Below are 22,330 nucleotides of genomic sequence, written 5' to 3'. Positions count from 1 at the left end.
ACACACACACACACACACACACACACACACACACAGGTGAGAACAATGAAGTCTCAACATATACATGAAGAGTGACCCTCTGATATCGGACACCAGTTCCCGATGTGCCCCCCGAACCAGAGTGCCCTGGCCATTCCCTGGGTATGGGCACTGTGTTGCCAAGTCCGCTGTTTCATTTAGACTAGCAGAAAGTTATCCTCCGCTTAGGTTCTACACTAACCTGGACACACACACCAGTGGAGGCTGCTGAGGGGAGGATGGCTCATAATAATGGCTGGAACGGCACAAATAGAATGGCATCAAACACCTGGAATCCATGTATTTGATCCCATTCCACTGATTCTGCACCGGCCAATACCGTGAGCACGTCCTCCCCAATTAAGGTGCCATCAACCTCCGGTGGAACACACACATAAACATCTCTGAAAATGGTGACTTCACATGGCTCCATGTCAGTGGGATCAGTGAAGAGTGGAGAGGGCTTTAGTCAAAGTGGGGGTCTGGCTTAAGGCAGCATATCTGTCTCCCGTTCTCTCTGACTGTCACTCTATCATACTAGCTTAGTCTGACGTTCCCTCCCTTCCGTAATTATAGCTCCGTGTTTTGGGGACATATTTAAAGGGATGCTGGCCAGATATAAACACAGGATGCAGAAGGTCAGTCACAAAGACAGAGAAAGAGACCACCACCTCACACAGGTCTGTATTACATATCGTACATCATCCCATCTTATCTCACACATTCTGTTCAATTTCATTCAGCTTGATTAATTTCTCTGGAGCATGAGTCTATGAATTTGCAAGCCTCCTGGACATTAGTATGTGGAGATTAACGTGTCTGTAAAAGCCTTGTTACATTATAACTTAACTTGTATTAATGATGCTCCATTCTGATACTTACAAACACCGTCTTAGCGAACAATGTTTTGATGTGAAGTCTGGTGATGTGTGGAGAAGATAAACTGTAAGAGCATGGAGCTGAGGGAGGTCGGTGATGTATTCCCTTTCAGAGCGGGAGTGGCATGCTGCTGACGGTTGGTTATAAATAAGTATTTCTCTGGGCCAGAACCCAGACAACCAGACCCAGGGGAGATAGGGGAGCAGCGGAATCACCATTGCCCAGTCCAAGCACAGGGTGGCGATGGAGACCTCCTCTACAACCAAACAGTCTGACCAGGAGGTTCCCAAGAAAGAAAGGACAGATGGAGAGCCTGGTGAGAACAGGGAAGAAGAAGAGACAGTGGAAAATGGAACAGCAGGTGAAGTCAAGCAGTGGTTTCCTAACCTTAACAGTAAGGAATGGTGACTGTGATCTAGTGTAGAAGAAAATGCGAACTAAGACTCACACTTTTGCTACTAGCACGGACTTTGCTGATGACTATTTCTTCTCCCACTGCCAGCCACTTGGCTTCCTCTCATCACCAAATTTGGTGGTGAGTGGAAATGCCACCCGGATGCTTCAGATTTAAACATCCTGTGAAACATCTGTCTCATTGTTCGATCTGTGGTTGTGTGTAATGGTCAGTCTTATTTTGTGACCCTGTGTAGTGTAGTAGTGATTATTAAAATGTTGGCCATCCAGTGTGGTGTAGAATTCCTGGTTGTATTGTGGTCCTGTTCTCTACAGTGGTGTCTGACTGTAAGCAGATGGCCAGGGAGGCGTTGGACAGACTGAACGTCTGGGAGCCCAGTGTTTACTACACCCTGGGAAAAGAGTCCTTCTTCATCGCTGGTCATGAGATCTGCATCCGAGAGTCTCTGGACTCCTACGGCGCCCTCATCTGGCCGGGGGTGAGTTCTACAGATGCACACCGACAGTGGAATATGATGATAGAAACCCATTTTTACAAGGAAAAATTGAAACGCAGTGCACTTAATTCATATTGACTGATCTGGATTTACTAACAATCATTGTGCGATAGTTGATCGTAGTGATGATGATTGTGTGTGTGTGTGTGTGTGTGTGTGTGTGTGTGTGTAGGCGGTAGCTCTAAGTCAGTTCCTGGAGAATAACCGGCAGCAGGTGAATCTCCTGGATAAAGCAGTTCTGGAGATCGGGGCAGGCACAGGCTTACTGTCTATTGTGGCGAGTCTACTGGGTGAGTCTGTCCTTCAGTCTCTTAGTCTCTCAGTCTGCCTAACTGTATAGTGGCCACTGGCCAGTCTACTGGGTGAGTCTGTCCTTCAGTCTCTTAGTCAGTCTGCCTAACTGTATAGTGGCCACTGGCCAGTCTACTGGGTGAGTCTGTCCTTCAGTCTCTTAGTCAGTCTGCCTAACTGTATAGTGGCCACTGGCCAGTCTACTGGGTGAGTCTGTCCTTCAGTCTCTTAGTCTCTCAGTGTGCCTAACTGTATAGTGGCCACTGGCCAGTCTACTGGGTGAGTCTGTCAGTTGGTAACATGATTTGATAGACTGATTGATTTGACTGATTGACTGATTGTTCCCTTGTGTCCTGTTTTCCAGGAGCCTGGGTAACAGCCACCGACCTGCCCGAAATCCTTCCCAACCTGACCTTTAACCTCTCTCGTAACTCCAAGAGCCGCTGCCGCTACACGCCCCAGGTGAGGGCCCTCACCTGGGGTCAAGACCTTGAGAGAGACTTCCCCTGCACTTCCTGTCGCTATGACTATGTTCTGGCAGCCGATGTGGTGTATCACCACGACTACCTGGAGGAGCTGCTGGCGACCATGCGCCACTTCTGCAGACCAGCAAGTGGCACCACGCTCCTGTGGGCCAATAAGGTGAGGTTTCAGTCAGACCTGAGGTTCAAGGAGAGCTTTGAGAGTTGTTTTAGTACGACGCTGCTGACAGAGCTGAAGGAGGGGGACGTGAGGATCTATAAGGCCACTGCACGGGAGTGAGAGGGAGGAAAGGAGGGAGAGAGGATAGACGTGGAGGGGATAGTGAGAAATGAAGGAGAAAGAGGGATGGAGAGACCAGGGAGGATAGGAGCTAGACTCAAGGAAATGAGGTGAGAAATAGAAAGAAGAGATGGAGGTTGTTCATCACCGTGGATGAAACAGGAGCTCACTAGCTCACTACAGAGAACGGACTGCCTGGAGCCCATTCTGTGGTGTCATCCTCGGGATGGGTACATTCACCTCATCAGCATATTAGACAGACAACAAAAGCTGATTCTGTGTTTCAATGACATTCCTGTGAGCTACATTATATTTACAATGTGTCATGCAGAAACTCCATGTGACTTTTCAAAAAACTATTTTATCTACCAGTGTTTTTTTTTCTTCATATATTTGATAGTGACAAATGTTTTGTTAATACATTTGCTTTGCAATACAGTGTGAAAAATGTGTTCCTTTCTCCATAGTCTGCATTGGCATCACCACAGATATATCGAAAGTTACTGTATAAAGTTGGTGTGAAAAATCTACAAGACAGTATCACCTCCATACACGACAATGGTCAAACACTTTTCCACTAAACATGAAAACAGACTAGTTTAATAAGCTAAACACTCATTTTTATATACAGTGCCCTCATTAATTATTGGCAGCTTAGGTAAATATGAACAAAAATGGCTGTGAAAAATGTCATTGTTGTTTATCAGCTTGATCTTACACTTAAAATATCATATGAATCTATCCTTTGAGTTAAACATTTTCAAAGAAAATAAAATCATCATGAAATACTTACTTTATGAAAAAATTTGTCACAATTATTGGCACCCCTGCACTTAGTATTTTGTGCACCCTCCCTTTGCCACAATAACAGCTCTGAGTCTCCTATAATGTTAGATAAGACAGAATTAAGACCATTCCTCCATACAGAAACTCTTCAGATCCTTCAGAGTCCTTGGTCCTCGCTTGTGGACTCTCCTCTTCAGCTCACCACACAGGTTTTCAATAGGGTGTGCCCTGATCTCGTCACAGGAGCCGTTCTTGAAGCATAGTCTCTGGTCAACCTGTTTCTCCAGCAGCCCAGAGCAGATGGACTTGCCGTTCACACTGAATATCTATGGGTAGACCACCGTCCCAGTCATGATACGCTCCTTCAGCTCTTCCTTCCAACCTTACCAGAAGAAGACTGCAGGTTAAAGACATTACATCAAAGTCATAGACCAACTCTGGGTCAAGAGAGCTACTGGGTGTACAGGATTTTGTTCCAGCCCTGCACTAACACACCTGGCTCAAATAATCATTGTCTATGAATGAAGAATGATAAAACAGGTGTGATAGTGCCGAGATGGAACAAAAGCCTTCAGACTCCAGTGGCTTTACAACATGACCAGAATTGGAGACCTCTGAATTAAAACGGATTAGCCTTCACACTCAATAATTTGAAGAGTTAAGACATGAAAGGGAGGCTGGATAGAGTGGGTTACCTTCTACCCTTGTTCCCTAAACGGGTTCTTGGCGGCCATGAACTCAAACAGCGTGACCCTCGGGGTGAAATAGTCTACTGAGGTGTCATACTACTCCCCCTTCAGCAGCTCCGGGGCCATTAAACCCTTGGGGCAGAGGTCAAAGGTCAGTCACAAGAGACAGAGTGGCGCTTCTTGGAGACACTAAACGTGAGCCCCATTGTAAGATAATGAGGTCGGGCAGGTGAGACTGACCTGAAGTTCCGGCATAGCCTTCGCTTTTTGTCTGGTCCACTTTTAGTTCAACCACCAGACCCAGGTCAGAGAAACGCACATTACCTAAGGACAACATCGCATCACAAAGCATCACGTCAACGTGTGTGTGTGTACATAACTGTATCAGTGTGTAGCTTCATTATCCAGGAGGACGTTCTCAGATTTGAGGTCTCTGTAGAGGATGCTCTTCTGGTGGAGGTGCTCCATGCCCTGGATGATCGGAGCAGAATAGAAACAGGTTCTGGGCTCCTCAAACCCTGGGTTGTTCTCATCTATCAGGTAGATGTGGTATCTGGGGCAGTACGAGAACAAAAATGTTACCGATCTATTACAAGAAACAACAAATAGGATAGTTCCTGCAGTGTGTGTGGGTATGTGCTTTGTGCATGCATTTACTTCAGGTCACCTCCATTCATGATGGTCATAACCAGACAGAGTATTCTAGGCCAGCAACACGATGAAGTGACTGTGAACCCTGGCAAGGATCCTCTTCTCCACCATCGTCCCCTAAAGCAGAGGGGGACAAACATGACAATGTATAATACAGAGGGCCAAGACAGAGGCTAAAGTGATTAAGACCATTATCTCCTCATCACTTACTGGAGAACAGGTACTGTAGCCTACATCAAAACTGCTTCCATGAACATAACCATTTCCACTCCAGATAAGGGGGTTCTAACAGTCTCAGAGGCAGAGACACTGTAGCACAACCCTCCATGTCATTAGTCATTGTGTTTACAATCCTATTCTGATCTAGCATTAATAGTCTACAGAAGCATACTGTGCTCTAATTAACTAAGTTCCCCCTTTAGATAGTATCTTCTCTCTCACACATCAACTACAGCAGTGGTCACCGATTGACTGGACAACCTTCAAGGCACTCCTTCCTAGTCGATCACCAAACATTTCTGTAGAAAAGCCAATGATAAAAGACAAAGGCTTGCGACGCGACGCGACCCCCCCCCCCCCCCCCCCCCGACGCGACCCCCCCGACGCGACCCCCCCCCCGACGCGACCCCCCCCCCCCCCCCCCTTTTTTCTGGAGTTCCCAGTTGTCTTGAACGCACCATGACCATCAGACGCAATTAGTCCAGTAAAATTTAATTAGAAAATTATTTCAATTTATGCTCAGCTTTGCCTCGCAAGTGCTGCACCAACGGATCTATTTTGTTATCAAAGCTCGAGTTTTTAAATATGGTCTGTATAGAAGAACAATATCGTCAGGCCAGGCATATAGCCAATATGCTGTGATAAGGTATTAGGGCTACTGCACAAACCTCATTCTTACATAACTGTTTTTATTAGTTTGTTAAAAGAAATGTTTAGCTGTAGATCTCAGCTTGCTTTGTGACTGCATAAGTGATCTTGACTCAAAAGGTTGGGGAACACAACTACAGTAAACATCAGGAGACTAGACTACAGTTCAGGTGGGGCATAACAAAGATACTCACTCACACCTCATAGCCTTTCCTCTTCTTCAGCCTCTTCTTGTTGAGCTTCATGCAGGCGTACAGATTCCCTGTGGCCTTCATCTGACAGGCAGACACCTCTCTGAACCCCCCCCTCCACTGAAGGAACCTCTTCAGGAACATGTTCTCCAGGAAAAGGGTGGAGGGAACATCCTAGAGGTAGCCCAGTACTGAGGATAGTGTTTGGGCAAAGAGGCCCTCCACCTAGTTCACCGTCTCCGGAGTCAGAAAGGGACAGTAAAGCCTCCAGGTAGCGCTGGACGATACTGAACGCCTTCTGGGCCCGGTCTGAGCATTCTGCTAAGTCGTACTCCTCGATGTCCAGCCACAGGCGGCAAGGACCATGGATTCGGGAGCAGCCTCAAGGAACACACGGAAGAAGCGTTTGCCAATGGGCTGCTCCACGCAGACTGACTAGAAGGCCAGGTCCAGGGTTTCCTGGATGCCCTCACACACTGATGTGGGGCAGCTTGAGGCAGGTGGGGTACTTGTTGTCAGACAAAGCTGCTAGGTTTGAGCCATCGAAGCTGCCACTGGCATTGATGTAGGTTGAGTTGGCAACCACCGTGGTCAGGCTGCCCAAATCCATGTCAATGGAGGGAGAGGGGCTGCCTGCAGCACTCAGAGAGCATGGTGAAGGAGAGATAGGGTGAGAAGAGTGAGATAAAGAAGTTCAAATGTGAGAGTAATAGGTGTTAGAGAAAGGGATGATTAGAGAAGGGTAAGATGAACAGAGGAAGCGATAGGAAGGAGAAAGATCAGTGCCTTCAGCAGGACAGAGGACACAAGAAGATCCTCCTCATGTCCCAAGGCATACTTCCTGAGCGCTTTATCGCTCTCTCACACACCTGACTCAACACCCTTCAGACAGTAATGCCGTTATCCACTAACTCCCTAATACCACAAGCTGATAATGTATTCAGTCACTGTGGCTGGAGTAGCACCTGTTATCTAAAGAACAAGAAGCAGTGGTGCAGCACAGTATAGAGGGGACATGCACAGTCTAAAATTGACAACTCTGGACCCTTCGGAAAGGCTCCTAGCCCTCGGAAATGAAAGGTTCAGACAGGTGAAAGCAACATGGTTATGGCTCCCTCTAGCCCTCAATTCTTCCATCATATCGCTCACACATTCAAATAAAATGTTATTATTCACATGCGCCGAATACAACCTTACAGTGAAATACTTACGAGCCCCTAACCAACAATGCAGTTAAAAAATATGTCTAAGAATAAGAAATTACAGTAATTAAAGAGCAGCAGTAAAAAAACAATAGCAAGACTATATACAGGGAGATACTGGTAGAGTCAACGTGTGGGGCACGGGTTAGTTGAGGTAATATGTACATGTAAAGTCATTAAAGTGACTATGCATAGATGACAGAGTAGCAGTGGCGTAAAAGGGGGAGGACAATGCAAATAGTCTGGGTAGCCATTTGATTAGGTGTTCAGGAGTCTTATGGCTTGGGGGTAGAAGCTGTTTAGAAGCCTCTCAAACCTAGACTTGAAGCTCCGGTACCTCTTGCCGTGCGGTAGTAGAGAGAACAGTCTATGACTAGGGTGGCTGGAGTCTGAATTTTTAGGACCTTCTGACACTGCCTGGTAGAGGTCCTAGATGGCAGGAAGCTTGGCCCCAGTGATGTACTGGGCCGTACTCACTACCCTCTGTAGTACTCAGCGGTCGGAGGCAGAGCAGTTGACATAGAAGGCAGTGATGCAACCAGTTAGGATGCTCTCGATGGTGCAGCTGTAGAACCTTTTGAAGTTCTGAGTACCCATGCCAAATATTTATCCTGAGGGGGAATAGGTGTTGTTGTGCCCTCTTCACGACAGTCTTGGTGTGCTTGGACCATGTTAGTTTGTTGGTAATATGGACACCAAGAAACTTCAAGCTCTCAACCTGCTCCACTGCAGCCCCGTCGATGAGAATGGGGGCGTGCTCGGGCCTCTTTTTCCTGTAGTCCACAATCATCTCCTTTGTCTTGATCACGTTGAGGGAGAGGTTGTCTTGGCACCACACAGCCAGGTCTCTGACCTCCCTATAGGCCGTCTCGTCGTTGTCGGTGATCAGGCCTACCACTGTTGTGTCAACTGCAAACTTAATGGTGTTGAAGTTGTGCCTGACCGTGAGTAAACATGGAGTACAGGAGGTGACTGAGCATGCACCCCTGAGGGGCCCGTGTTGAAGATCAGTGTGGCGAAAGTGTTGTTACCTACCCTTACCACCTGGAGGCGGTCCGTCTGGAAATCCAGGATCCAGTTGCAGAGGGAGGTGTTCAGTCCCAGGGTCCTTAGCGTAGTGATGAGCTTGGAGGGAACTATGGTGTTGAACGCTGAGCTGTAGTCAATGAATAGCATTCTCACATAGGTGATACTTTAGTTCAGGTGGGAAAGGGCAGTGTGGTGTGCAATAGAGATTGCATCATCTGTGGATCTGTTGGGGCAGTATGAAAATTGGAGTGGGTCTAGGGTTTCTGGGATGTTGATGTGAGCCATGACCAGCCTTTCAAAGCACTTCATGGCTAAAGACGTGAGTCCTACGGGTCGGTAGTCATTTAGGCAGGTTACCTTCGTGTTCTTGGGCACAGGCACTATGGTGCTCTGCTTAAAACATGTTGGTATTACAGACCAGGACAAGGAGAGGTTGAAAATGTCAGTGAAGACACTTGCCATTTAGCTCAGGATAGTCACCCTGGGCACCATTATCATAACGCAGTCAATTAAACTGCAAGTTAATTAACACAGATTTCCCATTGGATTTAATAGGTTTGACACATTTGAGGTTTTACTGTCCTAGTTCAGCTATTGAAGACAATTGAGAAAATACCACCCAACTGCTTTTCAGATTAGAAGTTATAAAACTGCACAAACGCTCACTGAAGTCAACTTGTTAAAACATTCTCTATATTTAATTTTCAAACTTATATTAGATTACAGAAAAGGTATTTTGGAAGAATCAGTACATGGGTTGTTCAGTTTGAAAAAGGAGATCTTCGAAGTGAGTCCATAGAGACCTACACAACCCACATATTTGATACATGGATCATGTCCAGGCCTTCCTTCCGCAACTGACCTGTGAAGGATGCTATAAACTACAATCTTCACAGGATCCGTTTACATTTCACAAACAAAGCCTAACATTGTCCTATAGTTAGCGTGGGTAGGAGTTATTTTCTTCGCTGGTTCCAGTCATTTGTAAACACCACCACGGTGTGACAGGGTCTGAGGGATTGAGTCGCTGCTAAAACGCTCCAAAATCAAGGACCAGAAAAGCAGCTGCCTACAGAACTGTGGGGAGCAGATACAAATGCTCTGCTTGAAATCAAATGCCACAAATAGCAGGGGAGGGGAGGTATAACAAAATAGTGTCCACACTTTCAAAAGGGCAGTTTCAATCTTTCTTAGGGCGTTGTGGCAACTAAATCAGCCATTTTGGATCCAGTGAATGTCTCTGAGCCAGCGGTCTGGTGCAGTTACACTGGCAGCCATCTTGAAACAGTGGTTCACCATTGAGTCTCTCCAACGTAATCAAAACATAATAAAGATAACTATTTCACACACAAGGAACACTATACATTCTCCAACAGCAATGAGTTGGCTGGAAGATTTTTTGTTGTAGCTTTATTCTCGAGTGGGATGGCTTGCCAAGAAGAGGGTGATAATACACAAAGGACGCAGCAGTGCCAAAGCCATAAACTACACTTCCCAGAGAGCCATTGGCTACCATGTGATTCAGGACCCCGCTCTGAGAAGAGGGTTGCACAGCCTCCATACTCAAACATTCTTCAACGCCCTTGAGAGAAAGCGATACAGAGAGAGATGCAGAGACAGACTGCATGTTGGAGATGAGAAATGCGTGGAGTGGCAGGAGGTTAATCTTCGTCGTCATTCTCATCATAGTCATCCTCCTCGTCATCATCCCCCATGTACGACACAGGGGTCTCAACACGGGAGCCGCTGTAGTGAGAGTCATTAGAGCTGGAGGCCAGGGTACCATCTGCACCACTGTCACTACAGAGAGAGAAAGAGAGAGATAGAAATATGGTAACTCTTCCTCTCCCTCTATGTGAACGTGCTATAGAACACCCTGACTAGGGCAACAGTAGAGGAGAGAGAGAGACTCACCTGCCCTGGCCGTGATGGCGCCCCCCGTTGGTGGAGGATCCTCCAGTGATGTAGACGTTACTGATGGGGCCCTGGGCCATCTCTGTTTGAGACAGTAGTACACACGTTCACATATATACCTTAGAGAGAACCAAACAGGACCAATCTAGACCGAATTAGCAACATGTTTGAGTATTTCATGCCCAATTAATCTCACTTACTTTGATAAGGATCATGTGTAGCTCAATGACTTGACCTATGGCTGAAATTTAAGCATGCACTATGAACCCTGACCCCTATGGTCTCTGACCTGTGACGTAGGGCTCCAGGGCTTTGGGCACCAGGCTACGCGCCACCTTCAGGTCCTCCGGGGAACACTTGCCCACCTCCAGGCCACAGGCCATGCCCATACGCTTCAGCACCTCAATGTCGTCGTGGATCTCAAACATGCTGTCAAAGTTGAACAGGTACTCAAACCTGAAGAGAAGGAAAGTAAAGAGGTGAATATAATGGCATGGTTAGAACATGAATGAAAACATTCAACCTGGAAAAACTTGAGCAGTGTGTTGCCATTGCCTCAATACGATACTTTATTGGGGGGCGGCAGGTAGCCTAGCGTTTAGGAGCATTGGCGCAGTAACCGAAAGGTAGTTGGTTCGAATCCCTGAGCTGACTAGGTGAAAAATCTGTCAATGTGCCCTTGAGTAAGGCACTTAACGCTAATTGCTCCCCTCCTCCAGTCACACTGGATAAGAGTCTGATAGATTTACATTTTAAAAATGGTCCATTTACATGAAAATCTATTTGGTGAAAATTCTGTGGGACAAAATAAAAATGTCTACATGAATTAAGTTGATGATCAATTTACACAGACACTCAAATATTACAGTCACTCACTTGTCGTTGGAGATGCTGCAGTCGATGACAGTCTTCTTGCTAGTGTTGACAATGATGAAGGGGAGGTGGATGAGAGAGTTGGGGGGTGGAGGTCTGTTGGTCTGCTGTTCCGTCTGTCGGTTCCGCTGCACCAGGTTCTTAAAGGCTATTTGCTGCAGGAGAGGATCATGGATAGAACATTAGAACAATGTTAAAGTGCCAATCGGCAGTTGAAACAATAAAGCATTGTCACCACCACTGTTGTTTCGGTAGAAAGCTGAGGGATGGGGCTCGAGAAATAGAACAACTCAAAGTCAGACAAAGCTATGGATGCAGGGACATGATATCAAAATTATAGTTTTTTTAACCAGTAAAACAGGCTTATATTTTAGATTCTGATGGGGTACGGCAGTTCAGCTAAGCTATTGGGGCATTCCTAAGTTAGTCTTAAAGAATCAATGGGTACATATTAATTTAAGTCTAAAAAAAGGTATGTAGCAACTGCTGATCTCCCCTTTAAGACAACTTAACAACATTACTGTATGTGCTTGCCTTTATCAGTGATTGTATTGTTGTCGATGAGGCAAGCTAGTCCTGTAACAGGAGGCAAGCTAGTCCTGTAACAGGAGGCAAGCTAGTCCTGTAACAGGAGGCAAGCTAGTCCTGTAACAGGAGGCAAGCTAGTCCTGTAACAGGAGGCAAGCTAGTCCTGTAACAGGAGGCAAGCTAGTCCTGTAACAGGAGGCAAGCTAGTCCTGTAACAGGAGGCAAGCTAGTCCTGTAACAGGAGGCAAGCTGATCACCTGTAATATAAGCTCTTGGAGTTGTGACTGCTTCTGCTTGATTCTCTCCAGGCGCCTTTGTCTCTCCACCTGCAGAAGAGCAGAACACAGCCAGGGTGTGAGAGCGTATTAGAAAAGAGGGGGTGAGGGAGAAGAGTTCATGGTGTACCAGGTGTGTGTATATACATAGTGGCTTCGGAAAGTCCTCAGACCCCTTGACTTATTCCACATTTGTTACGTAACAGCCATATTCTAATATTGATTAAATTGTTTTTTTCTCTCCTCAATCTACACACAATACCCCATAATGACAATGAAAAAAAAACTGGTTTAGACATTTTTGCTAATTTCTATTAAAAGAATTAGCTGAAATATTACATTTGCATAAGTATTCAGACCCTTTACTCAGCATTTTGTTTTAGCACATTTGGCAGCGACTACAGTATTGAGTTACAGCATCGAGTCTTCCCCATCCAACCCGACAGAGCTTGAGAGGATCTGCTGAGAACTGGATAAACCACCTAAATACAGGTTTGCCAAGCTTGTAGCATCAAACCCAAGAAGAGGGGTGGGAGGTTGCCTAGTGGTTAGAGCATTGGGCCAGTAACTGAAAGGTTGCTGGATTGAATCCCCGAGCTGACAATTAAATAATCTGTTGTTCTGTCCAGAACAAGGCAGTTAACTCACTGTTCCCCGGTAGGCATTCATTGTAAATAAGGCTGTTAAGTAACAAAATGTGGAAAAAGTTAACGGGTCTGAATACTTTCTGAATGCACTGTGCATATACACTGAACAAAAATAAAAAAGCAACATGCAATTAAAAAGATTTTACCGAGTTACAGTTCATAAGGAAATCAATCCACTTAAATAAATTCGACCCTAATCTATGGATTCCACATGACTAGGAATACAGATATGCATCTTTTGGTCAATTAATAAAAAGGTAGGGGAGTGGATCAGAAAACCAGTTAGTATCTATCTGGTGTGACCACCATTTGCCTCATGCAGCGTGACACATCCTTCGCATACAGTTGATCAGGCTGCTGAGTGTGGCCTGTAAAATGTTGTCCCACTTCAATGGCTGTGCAAAGCTGTTGGATATTGACGGGAACTGGAACACACTGTCGTTCAAGTCAATCCAGAGCATTCCAAACATGCTCAACGGGTGACATGTCTGGTGAGTATGCAGGCCATAGAAGAACTGGAACATTTTCAGCTTCCAGAAATTACGTTCAGATCTTTGCGACATGGAGCTGTGCATTATCATGCTGAAACATGAGGTGATGGTGGCAGATGAATGGCAGGAAAATTGGCCTCAGGATCTCATCACTGTATCTTTGTGCATTCAAATTGCCATCGATAAAATGCAATTGCGTTTGTTGTCCGTAGCTTAAACTAAAACCTCACCGCCACCATGGGGCACTCTGTTCACAACGTTAACATCAGCAAACAGCTCTCCCACACAACGCCATTCACGTGGTCTGCGGTTGTAAGGCCAGTTGGTCGTACTGCCAAATTCTCTAAAACAACTTGAGGCTTATTGTAGAGAAATGAACATTCAATTATCTGGCAACAGCTCTGCATATTCCTGCAGTCAGCATGCCAAATGCACGGTCTCTCAAAACTTGAGACCTCTGTGACATTGTGTTGTGTGACAACTGCACATTTAAGAGTTGGCTTTTATTGTCCCCAGCACAAGGTGCACCTGTGTAATGATCATACCGTTTAATCAGCTTCTTAATTTCCATCAGGTAGATGGATTATTTTGGCAAATAAGAAATACTCACTAACAGGGATGTACAATTTGTGCACAACATTTGAGAAATAAACTTTTTGTGTGTATGAAAAATTTGGGGGATATTTATTTTCAACTGGTGAATTATGGGACCAACACTTTACATGTTTAGTTTATATTTTTGTTCAGTGTATATATTAGACTCACCTCTAGGTTCTGGCATTCCTGGGCCGAGTTGGTGGGCAGACCAATCCACTTGATCTCTTTCTTCTCTTTAGAGATGATGTTCATGGCCATAAGCACATTGAGCGCGTCGTACACACGCCTACGGATGTTCTTCTGGTCATACACATGCTACAAGGAGAGGGGGAAGGGGTTAATCTCTGACTCCTGGGTGTGCAGAGCGCTTCCATTGGGTTTGGTGTCATAATGATCATGTGGATTTGTCATAATGAAACCAGTGTGCTAAAGCCTACTTTACTACTTCCATTTTAGCATGAGCGAAAACATCCGCTTCAGTCCGCACTCCGAAATCTCTTTCGGACTTTACAAGGTGGATGAAGCGGAACACTGAGGATGGCAGCTGATGTTTGAAGTCCGAACACCAAAAGCAAAAGTAGTGGACATAAATTAGGCTCGAGGAAGACCTCCATGTCATTACTTCATTTCCTAAGTAGGTTTGTTGTGTCTGAAATTGTGATGTCATATAGATTTGTTTTGTCTAAGAGTAAGGCTGAAAAACGTGATGTTGTCAGAGAGTGATGTCATAACGAGGAGTTCTGTCAGAGGAGTTAAGAGTGATGCAACAACGGAGAATTCTATCTGACAGTGTGATGGCATAATTAGGAATTCAGACAATGTCTGATGTCAGAGAATTATGTCTCAGAGAAAGTGAAGTCAAAGACTTCCCCAGGCTGTTTTGAGGAAGAGCCCTGTGCATTGTGGATACAGCTGCAAAACTCACAGAGTCATTGGGGGAGATGTGGTTGTCTGCAGCGCTGAACTCCGCCACCAGCTCATCTGCCACCTCATTGTACGAGGTGACACCCTTCTTTTGCACCTTCTCACACACCTTCATGGAGAAATGCCTCAGGCCCTTGCCATTCTTCTCCCCCTTCTTACCACGCTTCCTGTGGACAAAGGTGGTTAAACACAGCTATATACTTCTAGACTACACTGGCATATCACACAGAATGAATCAACTAAACTCACCCCGATGACCAAGGCGACGCGTCGGCCGGCTGGCTCTGTGTGAGGAACTGGGAGCTGGGTGTGTGAGGGCTGTTCACCAGTATGGCACTGGAAACACTGGGCCTCTGGGGCGTACCAATAACCTACAGGGGGAGAGAGCTCATCCAATTCAGTTTTAGAGTACTAGAAGCTTTATAATCCAAAATAGTAATTTGCTTTGCAGCAAGCTGTAAAAAAAGACTAATGTACATACACCTACAACACACATCAATATGAACAGACCATCATAGTCATACATCATTGAAAAGGTTAGTGTAGGGTTGGGCGACAATACGATTGCATTGTCTATCAACGATGATTGACAGCCATCGTCAACGGTGACGACATTGTGATTAGGGCTGGCACAGTTACTCTATAACAGTGTAACCAGATGAAGATCTTCATTCGGCTTGTCACCTAAAACCCTTACACATTTGTACAGAAGCACAATTAAGAGCATGACTGGTACGGTAACTGCACTGCCCACAACCGCAGGGCTCTCCAGAGGGTGGTCTGCACAGCACCGGGGGCAAACCACCTGCCCTCCAGGACACCAACAGCACCCGATGTCACAGGAAGGCCAAAAAGATCATCAAGGACAAGAAACACCCGAGCCACTGCCTGTTCACCCCACTACCATCCAGAAGGCGAGGTCAGTACAGGTGCATCAAAGCTGGGACCAAGAGACTGAAAAATAGCTTCCATCTCAAGGCCACCAGACTGTTAAACAGCCACCACTAACAGTGACACATACAGACTTGAAATCATTGGCCACTTAAATAATGTTTACAAATCTTGCATTACTCGCCTCATAGTATATACTGTATTTTATACTATCTATTGCATCTTGCCTACGCTGCTCATTTGCATCCATATATTTATATGTATATATTCCTATTCCATTCCTTTACTTAGAAGTGTATGTATTAGGTAGTTGTGAAATTGTTTGATTACTTGTTAGATATTGCTGGACTGTCGGAACTAGAAGCACACGCATTTCGCCACACTCGCAATAACATTTGATGAAAAGAAAATCCTTAACCTTTAAAAAAAAGACTAATGGGGACACCTGTTCTTTCAATCTATTTCTATTGCAGCACATACTGTCAGGAGCAGAAGGAGAAAATCTGTCTTAATGTCATATATTTTCTCATTTGAATGGTCATTACAGTGATCACTGTCATTTGGCTGGCCAATAACCGTTATCCAAAAAGTGATGACCGTCACAGCACTAATCATGATGTGAAATGCGATTGCTTAGACCAGGGATGTCAAACTCATTCCACGGAGGACCAAGTGTCTGAAGGTTGTCATTTTTTCCTTTGAATTCCTTACTAATTAGTCATCTTAAATTCATCAATCAAGTACAAGGGGAGGAGCTAAAACCTGAAGACACTCAGCCCTTCATGGAAGGAGTTAGATACCTGTGGTTTAGCCCAATTGATTTTGTTGCTCACACTGATAACATATTCAAACATTTCTCTCCACCTGATGCCAAAATGTGTAGCATTGCCAGAAATTAACTTAAACTTAAATTTGTTCTCTCCGCTGTCAAGATGGGGAGGATGTGGGTACGCAGACCGGCGAGCCACTGCGGCCCTTCACAAACAGCAGTCTAAAGTATTTCAGTAAAAATACTTCAAACTCCTACTCAAGTAATTTTTTGGAGTATCTGTACTTAACTATTTATATTTCTGACAACTTCTACTTCAATACATACTTAATGAAAATATTGTACTTTTTACTCCATACATTTTCCCTGAAAACCAAAAGTACTCGTTACATTTTGAATGCTTAGCAGGACAGGGGGAAAAAACTGTCAAACTCACACACTTAAAAAGAGAACACATGAGCTGTGTTCAAATACTCATACTAACTGCACCATCTATACTATTTGCGATGTAAATTGAGTATATAGCATGCTTATTGGAGATAGTATGGATACAGTTAGTGTGCCAAAAGTTCCAGGATGTCGTATCACATTCGCCAAAATATGAAGTGTACAAGCAGTGGACACTATTTGAGTGCTTTTAGGGCCCATAATGCAATTCTGGAAATGGGTGTGGCTTCACAACATTTTCAGATTTGAAGAATATATGCAGCCGAAGTCCAACGAGGGCGGAAACAAATTCATTGCTTTAACTAATTACGACAAATGTTAAGCAATGTATTAATTAAAGTAATGACTTTTCAAATGGGTTAACTTACATGTTATGTCTGACAATTTTAGAGCTATCCTTATGAACCGCATATCACTACAGAAGTATCTACCGGTACGTTAGCTAGCTACCTAAAGTTAGTTGGCCTACTAATACATCAAACTTGCCAGTATATTAACTATATGCTAACTAATTAACTACACAACAATAATTGACTACTATTCCCGTCATTCTTAACTTAACTAAGTGGTATAGTCGTTGGGCTTTCTCAATGGACGTTCAGGTGCATTTGTAAATTCGCTCCGGCTATCTACTCTGATTTCAGAGCACTCTCTGAGTACCAGAGCGCAGAATAACTGATGAATTTACAAGTGCTCAACACCCATTGAATATGGCCGGTGTCAGTAAACGTCAGCAAAAACGCGTTATTAAATTGTTGCCAGCAGCACAATTAGTCACCAAAGCTCTGGATAACATGAAAACTGCCTAAACGGCTCTGTTATGGCGAGTAAAATGGTCAGAGTGAGGTGTTCTCTCATTTGTGTCTGGAAGTAGCTAACCAATGTTAGCTTGGATGCTTGACTGCCGATGTAAGCCCACAACGCTTGAATCCTCGGCCCGAGCATCCAGTGTGCGCTCCGACTAAACACAAATGCATCTTTTGTAAATCATGTCTGAGAGTTGGAGAGCGCCCCTGGATATCACGGTGTCCGCGTGTATATCAATGTTTTATGGTTGGGTGTATCTCCCACGAGACCATAAGAAACGGAAAGAGCATTATGCCGCTGACTCATAATATACCAAGTGCATGTGGTGGAGTGAGTCTTCTCTGAGGTGAAGAGAACTTCCTGCTCAAATGAAGTACGGGCCAGGTAAGTGATCTATTCCATTGTCTGCTGGCCGGCCATCGGGTGATACCTAAACAGATTCCCTCCATGTATATATTCTCATGTATGTAATGGGATGGTGTGTAATCCTGCTGACTGCAGAGGTTGATCAGCTTAAGCTCATCCCCGGTCACCTCACAAGGCTAATGGTTTGGGCTTAGAGACCATGAAGTATGTGTGTGCTTGTCTATAAACAGATAGATTGTAGCTGTGAAGCGCTTTGGCCAAGTGCACGCAAGTGGTGAGCTTGCATTTTTTATTTTTAAACCTTTATTTAACTAGGCAAGTCAGTTAAGAACACATTCTTATTTTCAATGACGGCCTAGGAACAGTGGGTTAACTGCCTTTTCAGGGGCAGAACAACAGATTTGTACCGTGTCAGCTCGGGGGTTTGAACTTGCAACCTTCCGGTTACTAGTCCAACCGCTCTACCTGCCCGCCCCCCCCCTGCCGTATTGCAGTATATTTCTGTCCATTCGGGTAGATAGTGAAGGTAGACAGACACACTCACCATGTGTGGAGCAATGTTGACATTGGAGAGCCCCAGTGTTTTGGGCAGTAGTTGTTTGGCCACAGGGACGGATGCAGGATGGACAGCAACCAGAGACAAGACACCTAGGAAGGAGCAGAGTAAACACTAGGGTCAAAAGGGTAATCTGGAACCACTGTCAACAAAATGGCTGCCTCTCTTCATATCCAGTTCCCCCAGGTAGATGGTTACAGAGAACAGGCAGGAGGCCCTATGGGATGCAAACTTACTGGCCCAAGTAAGGGAAAACATTTATTTGCGGGTACACAGATATTTAGAACACCTGCACTGTCTGATATGGAAACCAGTAATAAGACGAGCAGAAGTTGGGAGGGGAGTAAAATGAGAAACTCCTGTGTAGTCTTATTGCCCCCTGCTGTTGAGTTGAGGACATATACCGGACATAGACAAGGTTTGAATGACACTGATCTGTATTCTGGAGCACAACACTGTGCTTTGCTCACCTTTACTAGGACTCAGATTCTGGTCAATAAAAACCTTCAGTTCTCCATTGGTTTCCATCAGACCAACCTGTGGGGAACACACCATCAACATCTACTCCAGTAAAATTTCAACAGCTGGTCTCTATTGAATCTCTCAAATGTCTAAGTCCCCCAGGACCAAGGTGGAAGAATACTGCATCTGGTGGTCTCTGATCAGACTCACATCTTTGGCCATCATCCTGTCGGAACAAAGTATGGCTCTGTCTGAAGAAAGGGAAGCTCTGATGTCACCAACGAGTTCCCTGAAACAGAACAACCATGATACAGCAGGGGAGTGACGAGAGCTGGATTTTTAGCTGTCCGTGCATAAAAGTACACTGTGGAAACTACACATTTAAAGTTGGCTTTAACCTGAATAATTCCAAGAATGCATTGGACAAAGCAGGACGACTTTGGTATGGGGAGCAATTGAGCAAAAAATTATCAACATACATGAGCATAAATAAAACATTACCCAGGAAATTCCTCCCCTCCCGAGTTGGTTAGGCCTCGGGTGTCATGAGAATGTCACACAGGTGAACTATTGCACATGTATACGAACTGCATATTGTACATGAAATGTTTGCAAAAGTAGGCAGCAGATTGCATTATCGATCAAAAAATCAAGGCCGCTAGTATGCAAGCAATATATTGCACAAAAGCACTAGCTGGCTACATCGCTATAGCCTGAACAAAAACATTGCTAGCCGACTAAATTGTCTTTGGAAAGCTATTTCGATTGCATATTTCAAAGTGATGAGTTCGATCATCTATGATATCTATCAAACGTCCTCATTTTTATATATCTGATATCTTACCATAACTTTTATCATGCAAACTGTAAGGCCTAGTAGGTGTTGTAGACCACGTCCTAGACCCGAGATTCCCCACGAAGTTTACGAGGCAGAGCAGAAATTGCTAGCCAGCTACAACAATGCACGTTGTCTGGCTGGCTATTTACTTTTTACATGGGAATTTGTTTCTATCCAGCACTCTGCGACAGCTAACTCAAGGGGCAAACTGATGCTAACTAGCTAGCAAGCTACCCACCTAACGTTAGCGTTAGTGATATTACAGGCCAGCTAGTTTAGAGGTATATTTTGAGACTATTCCAAATGCAATTGAGATTGTTTAACTATAAGAAAACGGATTCAAATATATCCTGCGTGCATTATAATAATAAAAGCCAACACATGCATTTGCAATAAGGAATTACCAAACAATTTAAAGGTTTAATTTGATATGCACTTACGAGTGCACTCTTTTCGTCTGCTTCTTCGACGGCTGTTTTGTTGGCATCGAGGACAGAGGAAGAGGAGGTCTAAATCCCTATCGCCAAACAGGAAACAAAACTATACGTCAAATTATCTTGATTCTGAAATAATGAATTTAAGCTTCTAGGCAATTCAACACTCCACGCCGGAGGTATGCCTACATGCATAGTTTGACCTTAACGAATTAGTTAGGCAGCTTTCTGGTCCATCATGTCTCAATCTCAAAATGGATGCTTTTCCAAGTAACATCGCTAGCCACCGAGCTAATAACTATGAATTACATTAATAGTGCTCGGATGCCTCGGGCGTAAATGGTAAAAAAATTACGAAATGGTCTAGTTTGCTAGCTGTAATCTAGCTGTCGTACGTGTAGTAATTGGTCGGTAGGCAAAGACTAGAAGATTACCGTTAGCTAGCAAGCTAGGACAAAACTTTGCCTACCAACGTTATATTGTAGGAATAAATCTGCAACCATCAATGACAACGAAATATTTCATTAAAATAACTTGGCACTAACGCGCAAGAGAAAGTAACTAAGTTATATTAGCTATGACTGGCTAACTACAATAACGCGATTCATATTTTGATGGTCAGCTGGTGGGCTTGATAACCATAATGGATAGCTAGGTGTACCAGTCTTAAAATTCTAGCCGGTTGGGTAAATTAGCCAACGTTAGCAAACTGGCTAGCCAACGCACTAGTTAGCAGTAGCAAGTGGTTAGCTAACTTGCTAACATAACAAGTTACCTCCAAGTTACAATGCAGATAGCCTATCTTTTGGAGAGATCGCTAGATAGACAAATATCCCTTTCGAATGTCAAATGTATAAATTCCCCCCTTTCAATCAATAAACACCCAAGTCTATTGCCTTTGCTAGCCGTTAGCTCGAGATTCGTGTTCAGCTGTTACCTTCCACCGTCCTAGTATGAAAACCAATCTTGGCGGTGTCTAACATCTGAAGTTTCGGATTGGATAGCTTCAATATGACGCAGGCAATCCATGCCGCTGAAGCCACGCCTTTGGCGCGTTCTGATTGCTTCGCGCACTAGGACCTCCTATCCCGGGTTCACTCATTGGTCTCCAGCTTTTCAGCGTTTCAGAAGCCTTTTCCGGGATTTAAAACTGAGTAAAAATAGTAACAGCTAGTAACAGTGAGAAGCCATTCGAAAACATCGCAAATCAGAGATCAATGTCATAATAAGTAATCTGTTCAGTTAAATATGGGCCTAGCTGGTATACATGCTCAACTGTCTTAAACACACTGATCTAGGAACTGCTCATATTCCCTGAATATGTACCTTAACCTTTGGGGGTAGTTGCAGCACTGACTTTAGATCAGTGTTCACAGAAAACCTCATCCAGCACCGTCAGTTTCCTGAACCCTTACATACCAATCCTTTATTTTTCTTGTGACAGATGATGAACTGTGTTGATTGGGGAGTCAACTGTGAATTGTCTATTGTTTATTACAACCACAACATTCAACACATCTATTTAGAGGAGAGAATGAGACTGTTCAGCTAAAGACTTAGTTAAAAAATAAGCATGTGGTGTTTGTGTTGAAAATAACTTATGGAACTTTCTTGGTTTTCTGTTGAGAATAACTTATGCTCAGCTCAATACATTACGTTTTTATCTGAATAACATGTTGATACCAGTTAAATATTTTCCTGATTACATCTGAATGTGAGTGTTGTACCTATGGTCTGTATGTTGAAGTTGATTGTGAAGGTGAGGTCTCACTTTTAAAAGTAATCCTATGAGCATAACCACGTACACCACAACAACCACAGATTTTTTTTTAACACACAGTCTGACAACCATATATAGCAGAATGGCAGCGCAACCAGCCTAGTGGTTAGAGCGTTGAGCCAGTAACAGAAAGATTGCTGGATTGAATCCCCGAGCTGACAAGGTACAAATCTGTCGTTCTGCCCCTGAGCAAGGCAGTTAACCCACTGTTCCACCGAAGATGTGGATGTTGAGTTAAGGGAGTCTCCCGCACCTCTCTGTTTCAGAGTTGGGTTAAATGTGGAAGACACATTTCAGTTGAATGCATTCAGTTGTACAACTGACCAGGTATCCCCCTTTCCCTTTTCCTTGATTCATTAAGTGATAGATAGAACACCCTTCTCAACTGAGCCTCCCAGTCCCAGCTCAGTCATTCATGAACCCCTCCAACCTGTAATCATAGAGAGAAAGATATG

At 44.4% G+C, this 22,330-nt stretch overlaps 2 protein-coding genes and 1 pseudogene across 8 annotated transcripts; 1 reads left to right on the top strand and 2 right to left on the bottom strand.

The window, feature by feature from the left end:
- Positions 1 to 1,007: 1,007 nt before the first annotated feature.
- On the top strand, positions 1,008 to 3,650 carry LOC109870646 (protein-lysine methyltransferase METTL21C-like). The gene is made up of 4 exons (XM_031805479.1): positions 1,008 to 1,258; positions 1,627 to 1,790; positions 1,981 to 2,098; positions 2,464 to 3,650. Exons 1-4 carry the CDS (start codon positions 1,141 to 1,143, stop codon positions 2,859 to 2,861), a joined length of 798 nt encoding a protein of 265 aa, XP_031661339.1. The 5' UTR covers positions 1,008 to 1,140; the 3' UTR covers positions 2,862 to 3,650.
- Positions 3,651 to 4,269: 619 nt separating this feature from the next.
- LOC109871179 (rhodopsin kinase GRK1-like) lies at positions 4,270 to 6,836 on the bottom strand (annotated as a pseudogene).
- Positions 6,837 to 8,947: 2,111 nt separating this feature from the next.
- Positions 8,948 to 21,245, bottom strand: tfdp1a (transcription factor Dp-1, a). Of its 7 annotated transcripts, none has more exons than XM_020462314.2 (13): positions 21,033 to 21,245; positions 20,102 to 20,178; positions 19,034 to 19,112; positions 18,832 to 18,898; positions 18,350 to 18,453; positions 14,775 to 14,896; positions 14,527 to 14,692; positions 13,770 to 13,916; positions 11,849 to 11,917; positions 11,067 to 11,218; positions 10,480 to 10,646; positions 10,191 to 10,272; positions 8,953 to 10,076 (listed from the first exon to the last, which is right to left on the bottom strand). In XM_020462314.2, the coding sequence occupies exons 2-13, from the start codon at positions 20,146 to 20,148 to the stop codon at positions 9,938 to 9,940; spliced, it is 1,341 nt and encodes a 446-aa protein (XP_020317903.1). In that variant the 5' UTR covers positions 20,149 to 20,178; positions 21,033 to 21,245; the 3' UTR covers positions 8,953 to 9,937. The 7 variants fall into 7 exon arrangements, with proteins under 7 accessions (XP_031661244.1, XP_020317903.1, XP_020317902.1 ...); XM_020462313.2 differs by having other exon boundaries at positions 20,871 to 21,045; XM_031805385.1 differs by having other exon boundaries at positions 20,992 to 21,045.
- Positions 21,246 to 22,330: the final 1,085 nt, after the last annotated feature.

The sequence above is a fragment of the Oncorhynchus kisutch genome, linkage group LG26 (assembly GCF_002021735.2).
Source record: "Oncorhynchus kisutch isolate 150728-3 linkage group LG26, Okis_V2, whole genome shotgun sequence".
Lineage (NCBI taxonomy): Eukaryota > Metazoa > Chordata > Actinopteri > Salmoniformes > Salmonidae > Oncorhynchus > Oncorhynchus kisutch.
This window is presented reverse-complemented; position numbering and strand designations above follow the sequence as displayed.

What these genes read in the sequence shown, in the direction of transcription:
- tfdp1a (XM_020462314.2), bottom strand. Translation starts at nt 20,148, where the DNA reads ATGCCAACAAAACAGCCGTCGAAGAAGCAGACGAAAAGAGTGCACTC. An exon ending in GAATCTGAGTCCTAGTAAAG is followed by an intron (nt 18,454 to 18,831) that starts GTGAGCAAAGCA and finishes GCTCCTTCCTAG; the next exon opens with GTGTCTTGTCTCTGGTTGCT. An exon ending in TGCAGCATCTCCAACGACAA is followed by an intron (nt 10,647 to 11,066) that starts GTGAGTGACTGT and finishes CCTTCTCTTCAG; the next exon opens with GTTTGAGTACCTGTTCAACT.
- LOC109870646 (XM_031805479.1), top strand. Translation starts at nt 1,141, where the DNA reads ATGGAGACCTCCTCTACAACCAAACAGTCTGACCAGGAGGTTCCCAAG. An exon ending in GCGCCCTCATCTGGCCGGGG is followed by an intron (nt 1,791 to 1,980) that starts GTGAGTTCTACA and finishes GTGTGTGTGTAG; the next exon opens with GCGGTAGCTCTAAGTCAGTT. An exon ending in TATTGTGGCGAGTCTACTGG is followed by an intron (nt 2,099 to 2,463) that starts GTGAGTCTGTCC and finishes CCTGTTTTCCAG; the next exon opens with GAGCCTGGGTAACAGCCACC.